At 42.1% G+C, this 23,881-nt stretch overlaps 1 protein-coding gene across 1 annotated transcript in view; it reads left to right on the top strand.

The window, feature by feature from the left end:
• DARS1 (aspartyl-tRNA synthetase 1) overlaps nucleotides 1-23,881 on the top strand; it is a gene marked incomplete in the record, with an annotated part of 1,501,614 nt that overhangs the window by 1,015,177 nt on the left and 462,556 nt on the right. Inside the window, 1 exon segment of the mRNA XM_044074962.1 lies at nucleotides 9,179-9,290. Coding sequence (XP_043930897.1) covers nucleotides 9,179-9,290 — 112 coding nt within the window.

Below are 23,881 nucleotides of genomic sequence, written 5' to 3'. Positions count from 1 at the left end.
GGAGGTCAGCACTCACTCTACCAGAGCAACCTCCACCTCTGGAGCTTTCTCAGAGGAGTCCCCACCAGGACCTCTGTTCACACTTTTATCAAACATTATCACCTGCCTCTCTTCTCCACATCCGGGGCAGGGTTTGCATCTGCAGTCTTGCAGGGCATCCTAGCCAGCCCCTAGATGTTCTTCATCTCACATTGCTGCAGTCCTTACACTTGGGTAGTCCGCTGTCCTCGGTCGGCCCGAATATCAAAGTATAAGGCTGACGTCGTCAAGGCGCATTAGACTGACATCAGGACGTCAGGGTACAAATGCGCATGACCGACGTCATATCCTCAGTCTTTTTTGCCGCATGGTCCGATGCAGAAGCAGCGTTGCAAGTGCCGTTCGGCGTTCTGAAATTTTTCGAATTCGGAGTTTCAGACCGAGTCAAAGTTGGCTAAGTACCCCGTTGGGGAATATTTTAGTTTTTTGTTGGCCATTACTTCTGCAAGAAGGGTTTCTGAATTACAGGCCCTTATGGCAGTTGAGCCTTTCTTAATTTTCCATAAGGATAGGGTATCTTTGCGTACTAATCCTTCCTTTATGCCTAAAGTGGTTTCTAGTGTGGCTTTAAACCAAACTATTCATTTGCCTACTTTTTATGCAAATCCCCAAAATAAAGGGGAAAAGATTTTGCACACTTTAGATGTACACAGGCAGTTGCGTTATTATTTGAGTAGGACTAAAGGATTCAGGCAGTCTCAGCAGTTATTTGTTTCTTTTGCTTTGAGTTCTCAGGGCAAGCCTGTGTCAAAACAAACTATTTCTAAGTGGATTGGGTTTTGCATTGCTTTCTGTTATTCCCATCATGGTAAGGAGATTCCAGCTGGGATTAGGCCTCATTCCACTAGGGCTACTGCTACTTCAACAGCTTTTTTAAGGGGGGTGGCAACTAAGGATATTTTGGAGGCAGCTACTTGGAGTTCAGTGCATACTTTCTCTAAGCATTATCACCTTCCACTTTACTCTAAATCTAGGGCTGGTTTTGCCACTGCTATTTTACAGGGCATTTTGGCAGCTCCTGCTGCTTTATAGTTTTGCCATCCTCCCTTACCTCTGCTTTGGGATTCTACCCAAGTGTAAGGACTGCAGCAATGTGAGATGAAGAACATAGTACAGTTTTGTACCTACCATAAATGTAGATGTTCGAAGATCCACATTGCTGCAGTCCAATTTACCCTCCCTCCTTCCCCTCTGTTTTTAGAGGTGGTTGTGTGGGGTGGGTTGTAAATATTGTATTTATTGTATATATTGTACATATTGTTAGTGCAGGGTGGTTGCTTGGTGGTTTGCTGTCTTTTGGTTTTGACCTTTCTTTTAGGGTCTTCTGACATCTGGGGCAAGAAAAGACTGAGGATATGACGTCGGTCATGCGCATTTGTACCCTGACGTCCTGATGTCAGTCTAATGCGCCTTGACCGACGTCAGCCTTATACTTTGATATTCGGGCCGACCGAGGACAGCGGACTACTCAAGTGTAAGGACTGCAGCAATGTGGATCTTCGAACATCTACATTTATGGTAGGTACAAAACTGTACTTTTCTTTGACTGCTTCCACTGATTTCCTCAGCTTTGGGAATCAACCCAAATGTGATGACTGCAACAGTGAAACACTAAGAACATAGTACAGTTGTGTGCACTTACCATAAATGTAGATGTTCGAGTGTATTCACTGTTGCAGTCCTTGCTTCCCTCCCTCCTCCCCTTCTTCTCTTTCCTTACAAAGGGACATATTGGTATTTACTTTCTACTGGTGGGGTTCTTCCACCAGAACCTGCCTCCTACTTGGGGGCTCCTGGCAGGTTAGGGCAAGAAAAACTGATGTAATGGCGTCAGCTGCCTTACTTTATACTACTGACGACCTGACGTCAGTCCTGATGCGACAGTAACCAATGCAGAAATACTAAGCCTCTGGTGTTCGGGCCGGCCACGGGCTACCCTGGTAGGGATAACCCAAATGTGATGACTGCAACAGTGAATACACTAGAACATCTACATTTATGGTAAGTACACAATTGTATTTTCTCTGTGTGCCGGCTTTGATCAGCGCTCATTTATAGACAGGAGGAATAAGTTAATATTGAAGGGTCTTTCCCTTACCTCCTCTTCTCCTTCAGTGGTTTCTACATCAGGAGCTCAAACCCTCGCCATAAAAGCTAGCGACAAGAGCAAGGAAAAGGACGAGCCTAGGAAGTGGTGTCCAGACAGAGCTTCAGTTCCTGCGGGAGAACCTCCAGCCAAAAGTCACCAGTCTACTTCAGCTTCTTACCCTTGGCTCTGATCTCTGTGTTTTTCTCTGGAGCCAATGGGCCGTTTCCTGAAGTCTCCTCTATTGACATCGCCTGGCATCACTCTAGGCTGGGGTCAACAGCTTCTTCTGCTAGGTGCTCCCGGACCCTCTCAGTGTTTGAGGTGGACAGGTTGATGAGGAAATTTCTGAAGGCACAACTTCAGTTAGGAGTTTTGCCAGCTCCGTCACCCTCATGAGCACACAACCTACCTTCATGCCTATTTCTCCTTCACTGATCTGCCTTTTGGCTTCGTATCCCTCAGGTCCGAGGAACCCAAGTTTTGAGATGGAGTTGATAGGTACCTGTACTTCAACACCGGCCCTCACCTTGAGTAGTGCGGCCCTGGTTTCTTTGGGCCCAGCTGAGTCTCAGATCCATAACTCCAGCATCGGGTCCAAGGAGTTGGCTTCAGCTACCAGGCTTTTGGGGCTGTCCCTCCTTCTTGGCACCTCAGGTCTCAACACTTTGGCTCTGACTCCACCTTCGGCATCAGGAGTGGCAGGGGTTCGTCAGGCTTCAATGTCGGTGGATTTGGCCTTGACGGAGTTGTTCTTGGAGTTTCGGTCTTCCTCGGCATTCAAAGTAGTGGAAAGGGTTCTCTTGGCCCCCACTAGAGTCTCAACTCTCCCTCCCTCTGATCCGACCCCCCGCCCTTTCTGAGTTGGTCATGCCAGATCCCTCTCTCCTGTCTCCTTCAGGACAGCCTGTTCCAAGAAACTTTCAGGTGGCTTCTCTTCAGGAGCAGCCCGAGTTTTCCGACACCTCCCCGAAGCATCACCCCGAGGAGGCGCACCAGAAGCATACATACAAAAGAAGGCACTTACATTCCCCACCGGAATCCCTGACCGAAGACACAGATTTGGATGAAGGAGAAGTGTCCCCCAGATCCTCACCTGAGGAGGACTCTCTTTGGGGACATCATGGAGATTCTTCAACAAAAAGCTGGGCGGTTTGCCCACAAACCAAACTGATGAATTTGTGTTCCTGGAAGCCTGTGGAACAGGCCCATCTACATCCTGGGCTTCCCCCCTGCAGACCACCCTGATTGACTTAATATTCCACAGGGCTTGGGCTTGGAAGGAACTGGACATGGTAGTGCCCATACCAAAGCACCCAGATAGGATACTTAGGGCCCCCCTCCGGTTAGGCTGCACTGAAGTAAGGATGTCCTGGTAGATGCAGTGGTGGTGGCAGCAGCAGCCACAAAGAGAAAGCTGGCCCAGGAGAGTTCTTAGGTTCATCACCCAGACAGGGAGTCTAGGGCGATGGACAGATTCAGTAAGCAGGTCTACTCTTTAGTGATCTTTTCTCTGAGCATACTGAGTTGTCTGGCACACGTGATCAGACTTCAGAGAGACTTCATGAAGGAAATCTCTGATTCTGCCCCAGGTTCCATGTCTGAAGAGAGGACAAGAAGATCTCCTCCTCCAGAATGGCCACCTTCCGCTCTACCTCCAACACTTCCATGAGGCTACTTTCGCACATGGCAGAGGGTACCTCAAGGGCAGCTGGTTCAGACTTTGCTATCAGGCTTCACTCCTGGATGTGACTGTGAATTCTTGGAACCCTTCAAGGCATCCTTTATCAACCTGCTGTTTGATGGGTCATCTGTTGTTGGTCCCATGTTTAGAGACGCTCTCTCCCAGTGTGAGAAAGAAGGAAATATCTTGTCTGCTATTGGAATATGCTTTTCTACTCCACAACAGTCCCATTCCAGGAATCAGATTGGCAGTAAGAAGCTATGGTTTCTAAAGTCTCGAGGTGCTTTCCAGGACTTGCAGGCAGACTTTTCCTCCAGAGGCAGAGGGGGAAATGATTCCAATGGCAGACATTGCGCCATCGCGGCAGGGAGGGTCTGAGAAATCAGGGGTCTCAAGATACATTTTTGGACAAGCCTTTTCAGCAATCCTGATTGATTGCCCGACTATCTACTCTGGAGGCAGTTGGGGGAACATCTTTCCTTACACCCAACAGCCTGGGAAGCTATTAACTGCCAATTGTTGGGTGTTAAAGATAATATCCAGAGGTTACACCATCCCATTTTTCAAATCTCCAAGCCCGACTGAAAACCTCCCCAATGTGCCACCCAATCAAAGGGAGGCGGCAGCTGCTGGAAAAAGAGTCATCCAGTCCGTCCCCCAAGACCAGTTCAGATTGGGCATCTATTCATGATTCTTTTTGGTGCCTAAGAAAACTGAGGACTTCAGACCAATTCTGGACCAAACTTCCCTAAACAAGTCGGTTGCCAAAACAAAATTCCGAATGGTCGCAATACAGTCCATTCTGCCCTTTCTGCAGACGGATGATTGGATGTGCTAAGTAGACTTTCAGGATGCGTATTACCACATCAAGATGGTCAAACGCTCCAGAAGGTTCCTCCGCTTCTGGCTGGGAGCCAGACCCTTTCAGTTCAAGGTGTACTCCCCTTTGGACTGACCACAACCCCCAGGGTGTTTACCAAAGTGATGGCAGTAGTTGCAGCTCACCTGATACTGTTCGGATTCTGCATGTTTCCTTATTTGGGTAGTTGGCTCCTCACTGCTCCCACCAAGCATTGACTTCTGCAAGCCAGGGATTCTCTCCTTCACTTAGCCTCGACCTTGAGCATAACCATCAATCTTTCAAAGTCCAAGTTGAATCTGGTCCAGATCATTGACTTTATAGGGGCTCGACTGGATACAAGACGATGTATGGCCCTTCTTTCACAGGACAGAATTCATTCCCTTCAGCTGCATGTAATTCACGTTCTTTCCGATAACTCTTCCCCGCCTTTCTCATTCTCAGAGCTGTGAAGTTGATTGCGACTGCCATAACTCTTCTACCAATGGCTCACCTTCACATGAGAGTATTTTAGTGGACCCTAGCTGTGCAATGGTCCTTTCTCAAACTGCCCATGGACTGTCCCATAAAACTATCTTGAATCTGCAAGGAGCCACTTCTGTGGTGGCTTCGATCTCAGGATCTGTACTTAGGACGACCGGTCATTCCCTCTCCTCCCAAGGCCATGGTGACCACGGATGCTTCCCAACTCATGGGGGGGGGGGGCATTGGCGGGGTTGGATGGTCCAAGGCACCTGGTCCCACCTAGAGACCAATTTGTATATAAATGTCCTGGAGATGAGGGTGGTCCTTTTAGCATTGCAAGCTCTTCATGCCTCCCTTCCCATAGGGATAATTGCCATCCAGACAGACTATGTCAGTTGTCTGATACATCAACAAGCAGGCAGGAACCAAATCTTACCCCCTATGTTGAGAAGCCATGAGATTGTGGGAGTGGGCAAGCTCATCCAGCTGCCTTCTTGTAGCAACATACATTCCAGGAAAGTCAAACATTCTAGCGGACAAGCTCAGCAGAACCATTCTGATGCCTCATGAGTGGTCTCTCAACCCTTCAGTGGCAAACATGATCTTTCAGAAGTGGGGTCAGCCTTGCTGCAGTCTCTTCAACTCTCCTTCCAGCGCCAAGTGCAGTGAATATTTTGCCCTGATCCCCCCTCTGGTGGAGTCCCCCAAAGATGCTCTGATCCATGCTTGGCTCCCCGGTCTTCTTTATGCCTATCCTCCTCTTCCCCTGATACCCAAATTCTTCCAGAAAGTTCAGAGGTTGAAGTGCAAAGTCATCCTCATTGCCCCGTTCTGGCCTTGACAAGTTTGGTTCCCCTTCCTGTGGTCTCACCTTGTGTGTCCTCCTTGGACTTTCGATCCCATCCTGAATCTTCTGTCCCACCCTTCAGACAATTAACATCCAGATGTTCTCAGCCTGAAGCTAACCGCTTGGCTACTCTACTTCCATTGATGGCTAGAACTCCTGGGCTATCCTCTCCTGTTCAGAAGATTTTGATTGCAGCTTATAAGGCCTCTACCAGGAAAATTTATTCCAGCAATTGAAAGAGATTTTCTATTTGGGCGTGACAGCATCAGCTAGACCCTTTCACTGCTCCTGTTCCAGCTATTCTGGATTCCTTGGCTAACATCTTTAACAGTGGAGCTAGTTTTTCTGTAGTCAAGGTGCAGTTGGCAGCAATCTCGAATTTCTATATTGGGGAAGACTCTACGTCTTTGGTATCCGCGAAAATATGTTAGGCTTTTTTGAGGGGCACCTTTCTATTTCGTCTACAGTAAAAGATGCTTTGTTCCCCCCGACCTCACTTTGGTGTTACAAGCCCTGGTTTCTACTCCCTTTAAACCAGCTACAACAGTTGATTTACAGTTTGTCTTGGAAGACGGCCTTCTTAGTGGCTATCGCCTCTGCTAAGAGGGTTTTGGAACTTCAAGCCTTCCATTAAACCCCCTTATCTTGTGTTCCACAAGGACAGAGTGACTCTTCACACTAGTCCTTCCTTTCTTTCCAAGGCTGCTTCAGAGGCCAACATCAACCAAGTTATTAATCTCCCAGTCTTCTTTCCTAATTTTGAAAACAAGGGAGAATACAAGCTTCATCTACTTGATGTCCACATACACAGCTATGTATTTGCTTGGATACGACAAAAAAACATCAGAAAATCAGAACAACTTTTTGTTTCCTTTGCTAGCTCCAGATTAGGAAGACTAATAACTGAAGTGACTTTAGCTAATTTGATCTCAAAGGTATTGCACTGGCATATTCTAATAAAGGAATTCCTGTACCAAATCAGATCAAGGCCCATTCCACTAGGTCTTTATCCACATCCGCAGCCTTTTGGCCCAGAGTTCCAATTGATGACATTTGTTCAGCAGCTACTTGGTCTTCCTCTCACACCTTCATTTCCCATTATGAATTGGATGTCTGTTCTAGGAACAGGGCCTCCTTTTGCTCTGCCATGCTTTGGAATGTCCTTCCTTGAGGGCCACTCAGGGATTATGTAGCTGGGTTCCACAGGTTGAAGACTAAATGAAAACAACAACTTCAGATAAAAAAGTTGTGTTCTTAGCATAACGTTCCATCTGAGTTATTGCTTCATTTGTCTTCAACCTTTCCCCCTTTCTCAAGTCCTGGGAGGATTTGGCAGAGGTACACTGGGGTCTCTCACAACTGTATCATTCGAGCCTTTGATGTATTCTGCTGTATGGTGTGGCTGCCACTTGGTTGTGTTTAGGTAATGTTTTTTCTTAGCAGCAACAAACTTGATCTGAGGGGTAGAGGAAGAATGGGGCATTGTGGGTAGGAGAGAAGGAGCTCAGTTTTCAGCTCCAAGGCTGGAGTACATGGCTGAGTCAGATCTGAGGACTGACCTGAAACCCCACAGGTTGAAGACAAATGAAGCAACAACCCAGATGGAACCTTATGGCAAGAACATAACTTTTTAATAAAGAATGAAAATATATGTAATGTATAATGCATTACAAAATAATGTGGTTTATTTTCTTTTCTATTAATGTATGTATGCCTATGCCTTACATGGTAATTTAATAAAGGTGTTAAAAAGTACTAATCCTTCTCCTGTAGATAAAAAAAGTAAGATATTGGACAAATTCAGCAAGAATATGTTCTCTTCTGCTTTAGCTTACGTAATGCTTAACTACCAAGCACATATGTGAACATTTTTTCTTAGTTATGTAGACAGTTGAATGAAATACTCTGCCACACTTCCTTCAGAATGTATCCACTATGTCAGTTCTGTGAATTCTGTTATTTCAAATCTATCCCAAGTATCTAAACATGCTTTGAAGAGTATGTATGTATGACTGTGCATATAATGTGTTTAAAGCCACCACTACAGTTTTGAGGAGGTATGTCTGGTTATGTAACCAAAAGTTTGAGATTTTAAACTTTTCTTTGGATAAGGAGGTTTGTTTGCCCTTTTGCTGCTCAGGTCCTCAATCTGTCTGATGAAAGAAGGAAATTAATTCACAGAGTTTCTTAAGATTTTTCAAGTCTCCCATTACAAATCTCTCAAGTCCTCTACTCCCGTTAAAATACAAAATAAGCAATCCCTGTCACCTCCTGGCAAGTAGGGAAAAAATAGATGGCAGGAGTGTAACTGCAACAACAAAAACATGGATCTTTTTAAAAAAAGGGACAGTCTAGGCCATCAGAATGACTGTGCCAGCAACCCCCATAGCTCTAAATCTACCCCAGAAACTGTCTTTCAATGTTCTCCTTTGACAGCAGTGCATGTCATACTCTTTGGTAACAAAATTAGTTCAGGAGGGTTACAGTTGGCACTGGATACAACATACCCTTTTTCATGAGAATTCCTCTCAACCCTCCAAGCCAGAGTTTTTCTCCTCAGGTTATTGAACACTTGCTCTGACCGTAGGAATCATGGAACTGCTGCCTTTAGATCAAAGGGGGAAAAGTTTCTACTCTAGAATGTTTCTCGTTCCAAACAAAGAGCTTTCATGATGACCACTTCTAGAACTTTCCTCTCTCAACCTGTTTGAGAAAGTGCCAAAATTCAAAATGTTGTCATCCCTGTTTTGAGTTTTATGGTAACATTAGATCTAAAGGATGCTTATCATCACATCCCTATAGTTAGATACTTCAGTTAATTTCTCAGGTTCTGTGTGTCTGGATCAGTTTATCAGTTCTTGCATTATCCTTTTGGTTGTCTGCTGCTCCAAGGGTTTACAAAGTGTCGCCATTCTCATTTAGTTGAATCTTTTTTAGTTCTGTTTAAATCAAGTTCCATGTGTGGAATGACTTATACGCTCCTATTTTAGTATGTGGAGACAGGAAGTGCACTTTCATTTCACTTGTCCTGGTATGAAACTGCAGAACACCCAAAATTCTTCACATCAGGAGTAAAGTCTTAAAATGTTCCTGTGATACATACAGGCACTGCTGTTTTGAATTAAAAAAAGTGTCAAAACATTTATTGTTTTTCCAAGCAGTGGAATTACATTTCTTCCTTTTTTTTTTTTCTTGTAGACTACAACAAGTCAAGCCATCTTCCGATTGCAATCTGGCGTTTGTCAGCTTTTCCGAGAAACACTTATTCAGAAAGGTTTTGTTGAAATCCAGACTCCCAAAATAATATCAGGTACCATTTTTTTTGTTATGATGCCATAAAGTTTATCACAGTTTTCAAGAGAAGTGATGCTTATTTACTTTAGTGTAGTACTGTTTTTTTTTTTTTTTGTTTGTTTTTTTTTTTTTTTTTTTTTGAGGTCATTCATGAGCTTTCTGTTTTTAATTGAGAACTTTGTAGAACCAGAAGAAACTTCTGGCTTAACTGAATGAGCTTTTAATGGCAGATGCATGTATAGAAATGTACAGGATCTGTACCGTGTAGGGTGGCACAGTGATGGAGCAGGTAGTGTTGTCACCGTACAACAAAAGGTTCTCCGATTTGATTCTTGGCTGGGGTGTCTTTTGTGCAGAGTCTGCATATCCTGTCTGTGTTTGCATGGGTTTTCTGTTGTTGCTCCAGTCCCACATTTTGAAGACAAGCAGTAGGTGAATTTGGACACTTTAAGTTAGCTGTAGGTATGAGTGTGTGTGTGTGTGTGTGTGTGTGTGTGTGTGTGTGTGTGTGTGTGTGTGTGTGTGTGTGTGTGTGTGTGTGTGTGTGTGTGTGTGTGTGTGTGTGTGTGTGTGTGTGTGTGTGTGTGTGTGTGTGTGTGTGTGTGTGGTATACTAGCCACCCGGTGGTCTCTAGATGATTATCACTGTTGAAGTGGCACCCTGACCCCATGTACAAAAATGGGAAAAAGGGGTGACGGACGGATGGATGGGTGGACATGTTTAGAACTGTATATTGTGTCATACTGCAGTCTTTTTTCTCCTTTTCAGTGTACAGCTACCTAAGCTTATAGTTCCTAGTGTCTGTCTGTCTTTCTTGTTCAAAAAAAAAAAAAACAGCACTTCGGGCATGCATATTGAACAATTGAAGTCAAGCGTAGAAGCTACTTTACAACATCTTAAATTGATCTGTCTGTTAACTCTGCATCCTTCCCAGAGCTGTTATCTGTTTTAAATGGGTGTGTGCAATTAGACATGTGGTCTGTTTCCAGGAAAACATGTGGGATATTTTATATAGATTAAGAGAAAAATTAAGTTATTCAATGGATAATGCTAAAACAGAGATAAATAATCTGGTAAAACTTTAGAGCTGCTGCCAGAGATTCCTTACTGAGATATTGATCGTTTGGAGCACTGCTGTTAAGAGAAAATAGGATGGTTAAGAACAAAATTTCTCTGATGCAAAAGAAGATTTTGACAGGAGAAAAGTTAGTGACACTGCATCTGCTGAAATTGGAAGCAAGCAGTTGTGAGGTGTTTTCAATAAAAGCATAGCTGATTGCACCTTTTATGGTGCAATGGATGAGCTAGAAACAGACTAGAAGACAATGTGAAGACATTGTGAATAGCAGACGAGGAGATGTTATTTGCAAGAGAGATTGAGATATGAAATGAAGATATACAGAATTTAGAAGAGTGAACAAGGCAAAAAGTGTTACTGAAGTAAGTGATAGCTGACAAAAAATGTAGGATATTTGTTTTATAGAAGCTGTACTAACAGGTAATGAAGCAATGATGTAGAGGATTAAGTCTACACAGAAAAGGAATGTTTTGCTGTTCGTATAGCTAGGAAAGGAGTACTCCACACTCAGTTTGTAATTTTTGCGGGGAAAATATTACCAGCACTTAAAACAAAATATTCTTGGTATTAATGCTAGTGTGTGTGCGTGTTTAGAATCAAAATATGATGTACGTTTTGAGACTGAGTTGATTCTGTGTAACACATTGGAACATTTTGAAAAAAGTAGAAAGGAAGTTTTGCATTTGAAAAGCTTCACAATCTGTAATGTTATTGTAAGAGGAAAATAAATGCTTGTTTTAAGCATGATTTAGTATTAGCTAAGAAAGAGAAATGAAATATAGTAGGAGCTTTGGGCAAAATTAGTAAAGTGCAACATTGCAGCATTTCAAGAATCTAATTTGTACTGGCAAAGGTAAAGGAGTCAAGGGCAGTCTGTGTTTGGGGTGAATGAACTACCATTATAGCTGGTAATTAACCGTGTAAAATATATGCATCATAGTGAAATGGGACTATGAATAATTGTCCATACTTTGTGCAGTATATGCATTGAAATAGCTTTATTAACCAGAATGTGATTAATTCCACAGAAATTAGCAGAAAATTGGGGACTTGAAGATGTTAATGTAGTGTTTTGCAAAAGTGAGGAAGTAGAACCCCTCGAGGAAGTGTAACAGATTACAGTAAGAGAAAGATAAATAAAAAGCAGAATTGAATTAACAAAAAGCATCTCTGAAAAACACTGTAAGGAGGGGGAATGGAGAATTTTTGAAGACTTGAGTTGCACTTTATGGTGTAGAAAGCTTCAGTTACAGTGAGATAACATTATTGTGTATATCACATATGGCGCAAGTCCTAGAAAGTTACATTTGAATACATACATCACGGCATCTAGAACACATCTTCATTGTCTCTCTGTTACGTGTTATACATCCTGGCATTATGTGCTGTCAGAATGAGGACATGTTTGCTGACCTGAAGAAATGCATCTGTCAGAAGAAATATACCAGAAATGTATGTAATTCTTAACAAGAAAAAAACTTAAGCAGGAACTCCCTGAAATTGTCTTACTACACAGGAAGGTATCAGAAAATAAAAAACTCTTGTAACCCAAAAGTCATTTTGTTCCTCACAGTGAGTTAATTATCTGAGGAGTATGAAGAAGAAGCTTTAAAGATATTTATAACGTTCTTACTTTCCGTGAAGACAAGAAAGGCAGGCGAGCAGAGTTTAGAGAAAAGGATGGGAATTGTTGTGACCCGGGAAAGAATTATAAGAGCTTGGGGTCATATAGAGGCTTATCTTACCAGGCTGAAGAATAGAGGCAAAGAATGTGAATTTGGTGATTAGTGTGATTCATTAATGAACTGCAAATGTTTTGTGGTATAAAACATTATGAAATAAGGGACTGGTTATTAAGCAAAACAGACAAGAAATTATTAAAAACTGTGAATGCTTGCAGAGAAAGTAAAGTTACTACCACACACAGTTGAAAAGAATTAGACGAGATAAAGGATGTGGGCATAAAATGTGGGTCAGATAAAAAGACAATAATGAGAAATAAAGTGAGATGTCTTGTAATGTTTGAAGTTGGCTGTCTCTCTGGGTCATTTTGTGTTTTGTATAAATAAAGATTTCTTTTCTGAATTCTATCAAGTTATTCAAGTTTTTGGTTTTGTGATGCAAAAGTAGATGCCCTGAGTACAATCTGTACCACCAAAGTCCTGTTAATAGCTTGGGCACATGAGCTGGAGTGAAGACAATAAGAAACGAGTGGTTGTTGCTCACCCATCCTGGTGGGGCAAGGTGTGATGGTTCCCAGACTATACTTCTGCTGCTTCAGTACTAGGGCAGAGTCCGAGAGCATGGAAAGCAGGTGTACATACTAGGAATCACTTGAGCAGTGACTACCCAAGCCAGAGATGATAGCCTTTATGAAGGAACATGCATGCATAGGATAGCAGGGCATTGGTAATCCTTGAGGTGATGAAGGTGCTTACCAGAGGTGGGTTAGGGCTAAAAATAGAAACTTCCCATAGCTTGCATCCTAGATGATGTATGTGAAATTTCTGGGTGATATGCAGTGTGTAGTTCTTTGCACGGGGGGGGGGGGGGTGGCGCAAGTGAGACTTGCTTGGACAGTGGTGTGCACTGACAGCAGACTGACTGAATGCAAGGAAGAACAAAGGGAATCCTCATGAATGTCTGGATGATGGCCCTATCCAGGCAGAACATATATCCAGTGGTAGGAGAATTGTGGACTGTGTACAGTGACTGTCAATTTGCTATATATGGAGAATATTAATAATGGAATTGCTGAATCTCAAGATGAGAGATCTGTTTTGGGTGGAGGATTAGGACAAGGTAGAGAAGCTTTTTACAGAGAATGCAGAGGATGTCTGGTTAGACAAACCACTTTTGGTCACATTATGGTGCTCGAAGAGAACAAGGAAGTAATTAATGTACATTGTTAGAAGGAAGATGAGTGACTTATATTTATACATGGGAAATTGAAATAAAAAGTATAGGTAGGACTAAAGGGAAAGATAATATGTTTTATAAAGTTAAAAGTGGTTCTAAATAGGAAACAAAAGAGCAAAAAAAATAATTACTTTTGTTTGCAGGGGATGTATGGCTTAATTATAAGAAACTGAGACCGATGATTGAAGAAGAGCAAAAAAATAAGAGTTGTGATAGGTCAGTACTTCTGTAGATGCTGTATTTTTAAAGAGAGTGTAAGGTTGTTAAGTGTTCTAATTCTGGGACATTTTTGTGTTAGACTTGCTTTTATGTAATCTCACAGAAATACTGAGAAATCACCTCCTGTTTGTTTTGTTCTGCAGCAGGTAAAGGAGTCGAACCCAGGTAAATCAGGTATTGAGTTAAGGTCTTTAAAACCATATTTCACTTAATGGTAAAGATGTATTTGCTCTCTGTGAAGAGAAAGATTTCAAGATGGCCAGTTCCTTTCTTTTAAACTTTAGGCATTTAGAAAAACTGTCTCCACCTAAGTGTTTGATCAGATTTATCACTTTTGTGGGTATAGTTTGCATATGTGTAAGCAAGACATTGTAAGGCAGAAAGTACTAAGTACTTGTTCTTATCATGGCAAAAGGTGGCGATCAGTCACTGTACAGCTGGCATGCTGTTCGGACATGTCACATCTTGTTTACAGGTACTGAATCCCTTACTTATGGCACCAGGTCCTGGTCATGAACTGAAAATTAGGAAATTGTTTATAAATGTACGTGCCATTCCTGGAGAAGTCAGTCTCTCATTAAGTCTGCTGTTTTATTTTGTTGGTCAGTGAGAATGTTGGATAGTGGCATTATATCTTGGTGTTTCTTAGTGAGTGCTGACTTGTTTATCTTGGATTTCTGATTTTTTTTCACAGTAAGTTACAGTTACTTATTTCATGCAGAGACCTGTGATGTACATTTCTATTTTATGGACCTTTCATTTAGTAATTGAAAGAAAGATGCTGAGGTTGTTTGTTTTTAGTATGTTTCTACTGTGTTTTGGAGATATGTTACATGTAGTAAACCCCCAGCCACTGTGTATTCCTGACTATAGTACCAAAATATTACTGTGACTGGGTTGCAGTATGAGCTTAGTGTGAAGGGTTTGGGCTATGTATTTGCATTTTATGTATCTGAGCTTCCTAAGGTTTAGATTTTCTTAGTGAGATTTGAGAGACTTTGCTGGGCTTCTTAGATAAATAGTCCACAACACAGTGCTAATCAGCAGCTCCATGAAAGATGTGGGGCTTCAGAGACAATATGTAATGCAGATCTTAGCCATTAGCCACCCTATGAAATAAACTCCTGATTGTTAGTAATGCACAAGGGTGCAGCTCTTCTTTGTAAATACAAACCCTTGAGAAGCTCCTCATATGCTGTTGTAGAAATATCTACTTAATCATTTGGAGTATTGCCTGATGAGTGCTTAGCCTTTAGTTCTAATGTAAAGTTACAGTTATTGCAGGTATCAAGTGTTGAAAAAAGCACAGTGTTTTCATTGAGCATGTTGCATTTCTTACCGTGCTTGATGTGTGACCATTGTTTACGTGTTTTTAAAAGCAAATTCATGTAGGACCTGCATACTGATGTCTGTTCCTAGACTGGGATGTGAAAGCAAATGTTACCCTTCTGCTGTTATTACTAGTATGTGGATTAGAAGTCATACAGCTACACCCTAGAGATAAGCTATTCAAGTTACTTTACACAGTTATGTAGTTAAATGCCATTAGAAAATTGAATAGTTTGCTACTGAATTAAAATAAGTAACAAAATGCCCTTTCATTTTGAAGGAATCATGCTACATCTTTTTAATACTTACTAGTTTTATTTAGTTATTTTGTCAGTAAATTAGGTTTTATAGCTTTCTCTTGGTTTATTTGCTAAGTTTTACAACGGCTTTTGTAGTGATTTGTTGGAGTAGGTCAGGGAATTATTTTAGGGTGCAAATAGGTGGTAGTCTCATTTTGTTCTTCTTACTAATGACTTTGATGAGTTACAAGGAGTAATTTGTAGTTATATGCAGTAAGTTTACTATATTTCCCCAAATATAAGAGAAAGCTGTAGCTGCAGTATTCTGTAATAAAAATTAACTGCACAAGTGACTTTAAGCTGGTAACTGTGATATCAGTAACTGCTTCATTTACACCTCACTTCAGCTAAACTGCTGTTTCGCCAGTACTGGTGCTGCCTTGGAAATTTAAGGGAGTGCAGGAAGCAAAGCTTCCTGAATCAGGGGAATGAGAGTATGGTATATGGGTGTATAACTTCAGATGTGCTAACAAGTACACTACAGAAAGCTGCATATCCTGCTTTGCACAGTCTGAATAAACAAGTTAAGTAGGCCTCAAGCATTTGTATGCTACCTGGAGAAGTGGGATAAATATGCCTACAGAAAAGTAGTAGTGAATTTTTAAAAATATTTGCATGTTTGGCTGTGCATAAGTGTAATTCACAGTGCAAAATTATTCAGCTGTAACCATCAGAAATTATATCACCGCAAGGAAGTTTAACTCAAAGCTGGAATATTTGGATCCAGACATTTGATTTATTCTTCACTGCAAGTGGACTAGCCAAAAAGCCTGAAAAAATAGTGTGCCAAATTCCTGCATGTTTTTGGGGAAAATACCTTAAAGGGATATAATATTTTTAATTTTCTAGATGAGGGGAAGGACAGAGAGCAGTGGTTAGAACTTCAAGAATTGTTGTGCGTCTAGAAAGAACCTTGCGCTGTTCATCAGTTGTTCATTACTTGGATCCAACACTAAACTCAGCTGGGACTATAGATAAGTTGGACTCAAGCCAAAGACTAAATTTATTGAGTTGTGCAGTTTATAAATGAGAGATAAAATAGTTATTCATACAAGGAATGATCAAGCAGCGTTGACCTTTTTAAAAGCTGTGCATGTATGCAGAACAAGTGAAATTATAAGTATGTAGTTAAAAAAATAGTTAACAGAGGAAATGGATGCTTACAAGATAAAATCTGAGCGAGCCATTACACACACAAAAATTTAAGCATTGCTGAAATTTAAGCCCCTTGTACTAAGTATGGCTATCAGTGTGCGATAAAACTTTATCTTGCATTTAAACAGTTTTGAAGACTGTGTGATAAACAGAACCATGTTGCAGTTAGTGTGAAATGAAGACCACTATGTTCACAGTAATTTGCATGTTGTTGAACTGAAAAAAAATTAGTTCCATCAACAAATAGTTGTAGTGGGTAAGTACAACATTCTTTTTCAAATCATAACACTTGTGAAAGTAAATTCTGCTAATATTTTGATTTTTTTGGCATGTGTGAAGCTAGAAACATTAAAAAGAATTCTCAGACTGAAAGCAAGGTGTGAACATGTCACAATGCCACAGTCAAAGGAATGTTATAGCAAAACTATAGCAATTATATTTTTTGTGACTACTGTGAATTATTTACAGCTTAGGAATTTTTACCAGGAGAATATTGCTGACAAAAAAATTATATTGCGCCAGTGACGGTTACTGAAAGGAAGATGCTGCTTTTCTGTGTGCTTTCTATCTCAAAAACAAAAAAAAAAACAAAAAAATATCCTTGTTTTCCCGCCTCTCCTCGACTAGTTTAGACCAGTATATAGGCTTTGCTGTATTCTGGGCTGTGGTGTAGTTCCTGTGTTGTCCATTGCCTTACTTGGATAGAAGGAAGTTTCTTTGCTCACCAGTGGGACTGGGGAGCCTTGAGCAGCCTATCTGTCCCTGAAGGAGTGACCTCAGCACAAGAGCTTGTAGTAATTGGTTGTTTTGGACCATTTCTAGCTCTTTTGAAGTTCCCTGTTTAAAATCCGCCTCTGAGCGTTTTTTTCTGGCTATACTACTCAGCAACAGCTCCTTGTGGTCCTGCAGAGTGGTCCTAGCAGCAGAGAACTGAGAAAAGCGATTACTTTCCTGATTTAAGTATTTTTTGCTGTTTTTTACCTGAAATACCTTCTTTTGCTTACCTTGAACAAGCTTAAACTGTTTTTTTAACTGTTTGTTGCATTATATATTATCTGCACGTAAAGTTTCATTTAGTCGAAAATTGGTCGAAAGTTGTTTGTTTGTTAAATTTAACTGTTGAGGCTGCCCACTAAAGTGTGCTAGCCTGTGTAACTGATTTATTACTGTTTCCTGCTTTTCTGTGTGCTTTCTATCTCAAAAACAAAACAAAAAAAATCCTTGTTTTCCCGCCTCTCCTCGACTAGTTTAGACCATTATACAGGCTTTGCTGTATTCTGGGCTGTGGTGTAGTTCCTGTGTTGTCCATTGCCTTACTTGGATAGAAGGAAGTTTCTTTGCTCACCAGTGGGACTGGGGAGCCTTGAGCAGCCTATCTGTCCCTGAAGGAGTGACCTCAGCACAAGAGCTTATAGTAATTGGTTGTTTTGGACCATTTCTAGCTCTTTTGAAGTTCCCTGTTTAAAATCCGCGTTTGCACGGCTTTGCGCGTTTGTGCGCATAGCGCTGGTTAAACAAGGTTAAACTTTTTCTGGCTCCGCCAAGTCTGCTCTTCAAATTTTCCCTTAAGAAAGCTCTACTCTTATAATAATCAGTCTAATCGCTTTATTATAAGCCTAGCACTTGTTCTCAAAACCTCTCTTCTAAGTAAGCACTCGCTACATCCACCCACCTTCCCTGGGAAGTACCCACTTCCCTTAAAGGCACAGCACTCCCTTATAATATTCTAGCATGTCGAGTGGTAGATTACTAGCATCCTCTCCGGTTCAGCTGGTTAATCTGGGAATCTTGAGACAATGCTACAATTGTCTCATGTACACAGACAACCCTCTCCTCCTTCCAACAAACATAAATACATGTGAGAGATGCAACTATATAGCCAAACTGGAGGCTGAACTCTCTCAACTCAGGACTGGCAAGACCAGACAGGAGGAGAAGGTAACCACACACACACCAAACCCAGTCCCACATAGACCTACCACAACTGCAAACCAAACACATAATAACACAAAGACATACTCGGAGGCTCTAACAAAAAACTTACCAAAACAACAGAGGCTCCCAAAGCAGACACCCAAAAATCCACCACCTCAAAACATAACACATGCAACGCATACTTCAATAAATCAGTGTGTCAAACAATCACAGCCCTTAAGGCCAAACACCATGCCTGATACACTAGTAATAGGTGACTCTATAGTCAGACACACTGACGTTCCGCTTACCAGGCTGAACAAGGAGAGGGTAATGGTGAACTGCTTATCGGGAGCTAGGATCCGCCACATAACACATGCACTCAGGTCACTCCAAAGCAAGTACAAATATGACTCCGTCATTGTCCATGCCGGCGTGAATGACCTGAGACGTACCTCCCTGGACTACATGAAAAGAGACATAGAGGAGCTCTCTGATTATGTAGCCCAGGCTGGTATGACCCTGACCCTGAGCAGCATCTTGCCCTCACCAAGAATGATGCCACAATACAAAGACAAGATGATCAGCTTTAATAATTGGCTCAAATACTGGTGTCATTCTAGGGGGATCCAATGTCTGTCTGCTTGGGATGACATGCTGGACAAGCCGCGCTGCTTCGCAAGGGACGGCTTGCATCTGTCACCACTGGGCTTCCAGATATTGGCTAAGGCTCTTGCTTCCCCCATAGTGCCTTTTTTAGGCAAGGCTCAAAAGACAAACCCACCTCCTTAGAAAACAAAAATGGAAAAAAGTTAAGGGTAATGCTGCTCAATGCCAGAAGTCTAAATCTCAAGATGCAGGCTCTCGAAGCACTCCTCAGTATGGAGAACATCGATGTCTGTGCAGTAACTGAAACCTGGTTCAAGGCTCCTGAGAGCACCCCAGCGCTACCAGGCTATACCTCGTATCATGCTTTTCGGCCCCAAAACTCGGGCCAAACCAAAAAGGGAGGGGGAGTGTCCATATTCATCAAGGACACCCACACCTCCAGGTTAGTGGCAACACATGAAGCATCAGAGACCATCCAGGTGCAACTAACCGTAGGCAAAACTGCTATACAACTGGTAGCATGTTACAGACCACCCTCCCAATGTCAGGAACCCCACTCAGCCTTCCTGAAGACATTGGAGGATATGAATGTCTCACCAAACACCATCATATTGGGAGACTTCAACTACCCTAACATAGACTGGGTGCATTATTCTAGCCCAAACACTCTAGCCCAAAGGTTCCTGGAATTCATAAATTGAAATGCAATGAAACAGCTAGTCACCTCTCCCACAAGGGAAGATAATATACTAGACCTGATCATCACAAACATGGGGACAAAGTGCTCCACACCGGAAGTATACCCCTCACTAGTGAGATCTGACCACAAACTAATCACCCTGGATATACATATCCCACCTCCACCCCCAACACAAAAGACTACAGTGAAAAACTTCTCAAAAGCCGACTTTACACTTCTTAAAACTGAGATGGTATCCTTTAAGCCCACTGGGCCAGTGGAAACCACATCCCACAATGCAGAATCCTTCACAAATGCTTTGTACGGACATCTCCAAGAATGCATGGATCATGCAATCCCAAATAAAACCAAGACCCTCTCTACCAAGGGCAGGCGTCCTGTCTGGTGGACCCCAGCCATAAACAAATTGTATAACAAAAGAAGGACGCTACTGCATGACAGAGCAAAATCCCATAAAGAGAAGGCATCTCTGATCAGCACTAGTAGAAAGCTACGTTCTCTCATAAAAACATCCAAGGCCAACTTTGAGGGAAAAATCGCTATGGACACTAAAGATAACCACAAAGCCTTCTTCAGCTATGTTAGAAACCTGGGCGGAAACCCTCAGATATGTTCAGAGTTAGTTCACAATGACAAAAATACACTGAACCCACAGATATTGCCAACATTCTGGCAGACAGGTTCAGTGCAAATTTCTCCCTCCCTCACCCCAAAAGAAGAAATACTTATCCCAGCTGAATGTAACCTCCCTGTCATCTCAGATGTCCAGGTGAGAACCGCCCTCAGCAAAGCTAAAAACACAGCATCAATGGGACCTGACGGTATCCCGGGTTGCGTGCTACGTGAACTCCAAGAGGAGCTAAACCCGCATAAAAATGCTATTTAACCTTAGCCTTACTACAGGATATGTACCTGAACACTGGCGTACAGCAACAGTAGTCCCACTCCACAAAGGAGGCACCTCTACAGACCCTGGTAACTACCGCCCCATAAGCTTAACCAGCCTGGTCTGCAAAGCTATGGAAAGAATCATTATGGAACTCATAAACAGAGACATTGGGGACTTACAGACACTTGATCCCACCCAGTTCGGCTTTGTAAAGGGCAGATCCTGCCTTTTGAACCTGGTTGACTTTTTCGAAACAGTCACTAGAGCCATTGACGAGGGCAAAGCAGTCCATACAGCCTACCTGGACTTGGCTAAAGCTTTCGACACAATACCCCACTCTGGCATCATAGACAAGCTCCACAGCTTAAATGTAAATCCATATGTCACAAGATGGGTGGCAAACTGTCTAAAGGATAGAACCCATAAAGTCAAAATCGCTGGAGCCATGTCAGACTCAAAGCCAGTCACAAGTGGTGTCCCACAGGGCTCTGTGCTGGGACCCCTCTTGTTCGGCATTTATTTCTCAGATTTGAAAGCAAACATGGGAGGGTTGTGGCTGACAAAGTTCGCAGATGACTGCAAACTAGGCGCCATTGTCGATACACCAGCTGACACATACATCCTACAGAAAGGCCTCACTGAAACGGACAACTGGTGCCGGAGTCATGGCCTTAAACTAAATGCCAAAAAATGTATAGTCATCCGCTTTGGGAAAAACAAAGTACCCACAAATTATCACATAGACAGTAACCCACTGAGTACGGAAAAAGTAATCGGAGACCTGGGGACCCAAGTCGATAGTGACCTCTCATTTGACACCCACGTTGCCAAAGTGGTTAGAAAGACTTTCTACCTTGCCCACCTTATCATGAAGGGATTCACATCCAGATCAAAGGAGGTCATTGTACCCTATACTCCTCCCTTATCAGGCCCATGATTGAATACAATGACACATTTAGTAGGTACCGCACCCGGCACTTGCAACAGCTAGAGACCCCAAAAGTACCTCACCAAGAGGATCAAGGGTCTCCAACATATGTCATATGCTGCCAGACTAAAGAAACTCCAGCTCTATTCAGTAGCATACCGCCTGCTCAGAGGTGATCTGTGCCTGACGTACAAGGCCATGTCCAATCAGGAATTGATGGACATGCTCCACCTCAAAAATCCAAATCCATCAGAACCACGAGAGCTAAAGATTTAAACCTCAGCACAAATATGAATAGGACATGCTGGAGGGACAGATTCATAACTCAGAGGCTTCCCATACTCTGGAACAGAATCCCAGTTCATGTTAGGCAGAGCCCCTCACTGACTCTCTTCAAGAGAAATCTTGACGAGTGGATGGGAGATCGTAGGTTTACCCCAGGGGTCATCTCTGTGTCACTACTAGACAGAGGCACAGTAAACTAATTCTATTACGTAAGGGGGTCTTCACTATGTCACTACTAGACAGAGGCACAGTATTCTAAATCTATACTGTACACTTTTGTACCATTACATGGGGTGGCGAAAGCCACATCACTATGGCTAGGCTTATAAATGCCCCAGGGCAGATAGCCTAGTACCAAACTATGAAACTATGAAACCTGTAGCTTTCAGGAGTAAACAGAACAAGAAATAAAGTGACTGGAAAGATTACCTAGCATTAAGAAGCAGTTATAGCCAACAACATGGGTAAATATGGTGGTTATTTAAGCAGTAATCATATTATTTGCTTTGTGCTTATCCACAGCTTCTGAGCAAGGTGATTAAAATAGAGTATTCTCTGTTGCTTAAAGTTGAAGTAGATTCAAAAATGCTAGGTGCAAACCTGGATTCTGGAGGATAAACCTAGATGAATAAAATTGTAAATTGAATAATTTGCTGTGCCATTAGAAAGATACAGATTACATAGTTTCTAGTTTGGCATTTCAGTAGCGCAATAGATTTTCCAAAGATCTGTTGAATAGATGATTAAAGGTTTGGATAGTGCCATAAGCATGTGAGGTCTGATGTAAGAAGGTTTCTGATATCTGGGGAACTGTAGCGTGAAACTAAAAAAAGTTGAAGCAGTGAAATACCTAGACCAGAAGAAAAGCAGGCATTTATTATATAGGCTGCAGGAAATAATACATCATCTTGCAAAGTTTGTACTAATTATGCCTGAGAAAACTGTGCCTAAACTGGAATAAGAAATGGGTAAGGTTTGAAATACTTAGTTACAAGAACTTCATGATTCAGATACTGTGGTTTGAATAAGCCAAATGCATCACAAGAAGATGTCAGTTAGGATGGTGTAGGAGCTGTGATCCTACAAGAAAACTGACCAGTTGCTTATGGGTCAAGAACACTTTCAGATACACAAATGAGATATGATCATATAGAAAAAATAAGTGTAAACAGTAGATGTGTTGTTGTCCATCTTGCCTTTATTCTTAGTGATGAGTTGGATCCATCTCAGCCTTTACAAAAGCTGGAGGGCTTCAGCAAAGCTCGTGGGCATTCCTCCCTATCATTAATGCAGTTCTCCAACTTCCTCAGATCTTGTTTGCTGCACTGCGAGAAGGATCTTCTAGAAAGCTATGGGCTACGTTTTTTGTATTGTTACTACGTTTTGGTAGCTTTTATTCTTATCATTGTTGCTTATAGCTAAAATTTCTTCTCTAGTTTAGTGCCTTCCCTTATTTAATATAAGTTTTCCTTGTTAGTTTTTTCCCCTTTCCGTTAGCATCCATTTAGGTTAGAGGACATCTAACTTGCACCTGTTTTAGTTGGAGGGTGTTCCTTTACCTTTTCCTCTGCTTTGTTGGTAGTGTTTGTTAGTTGTTTCTTCCACTCTGTTTCCAGTTACCATCCATTTTAGTTAGAAGGGCGGCTAACCAAAGTCCTTTTAAGTTGAACATGACCCCCTCCTCATTCCTGTTGCTGCTGCTGTTCAAAAAAAAAAAAGGTATTTTCCTTTTCTTTCTATCTGTCTAGAATTAATGTGTTGTATTTCTGTTTTGCTAACTATTGTTTTGCCCCTCAGTGAAGCTGATCTTGAAGGGGTTATTGTAAACCCTGTTTACTGAGACTATTTCTACTGATCCCCCTCTCCAAAATCAGATAAATCCGAGAGAGTGGAAAAACGGCATTCTCTGGCTCCAAAATCCTCGTCGGTGCCAAAAGCCAAACAACTGAAAGTATCTGCTCTGACAAGACCTATGGAGCAGACGGGAACCTCCAGAGCAAGGACTTCATCGGAGCAGACAAAAATCTTCGGCTCCAAAATCCTCTTTTGACTCCTGCTGTGAAAGACCCATTACCTGTGGAGTACCATTATTAGAAGCCGATGTCCATCTTTGGAGCGGATTACTTCTCAGCTCCCTTCACCGTTCTTGACCAGATCCAGATCCCAGGTCAACTAGGAGACTCTCAGATGAAAATGTGGATAGGGTGGTGAAGAGGCTTCTCAAGACACCTGCCTTGGCCAAGCTTCTTTTGGTTCCGAAACCAAAGGAGTTGGATCAGACTC

The sequence above is a fragment of the Protopterus annectens genome, chromosome 6.part0, assembly GCF_019279795.1.
Source record: "Protopterus annectens isolate FY-2018-M chromosome 6.part0, PAN1.0, whole genome shotgun sequence".
In the NCBI taxonomy this organism is placed as follows: Eukaryota; Metazoa; Chordata; order Ceratodontiformes; family Protopteridae; genus Protopterus; species Protopterus annectens.
This window is presented reverse-complemented; position numbering and strand designations above follow the sequence as displayed.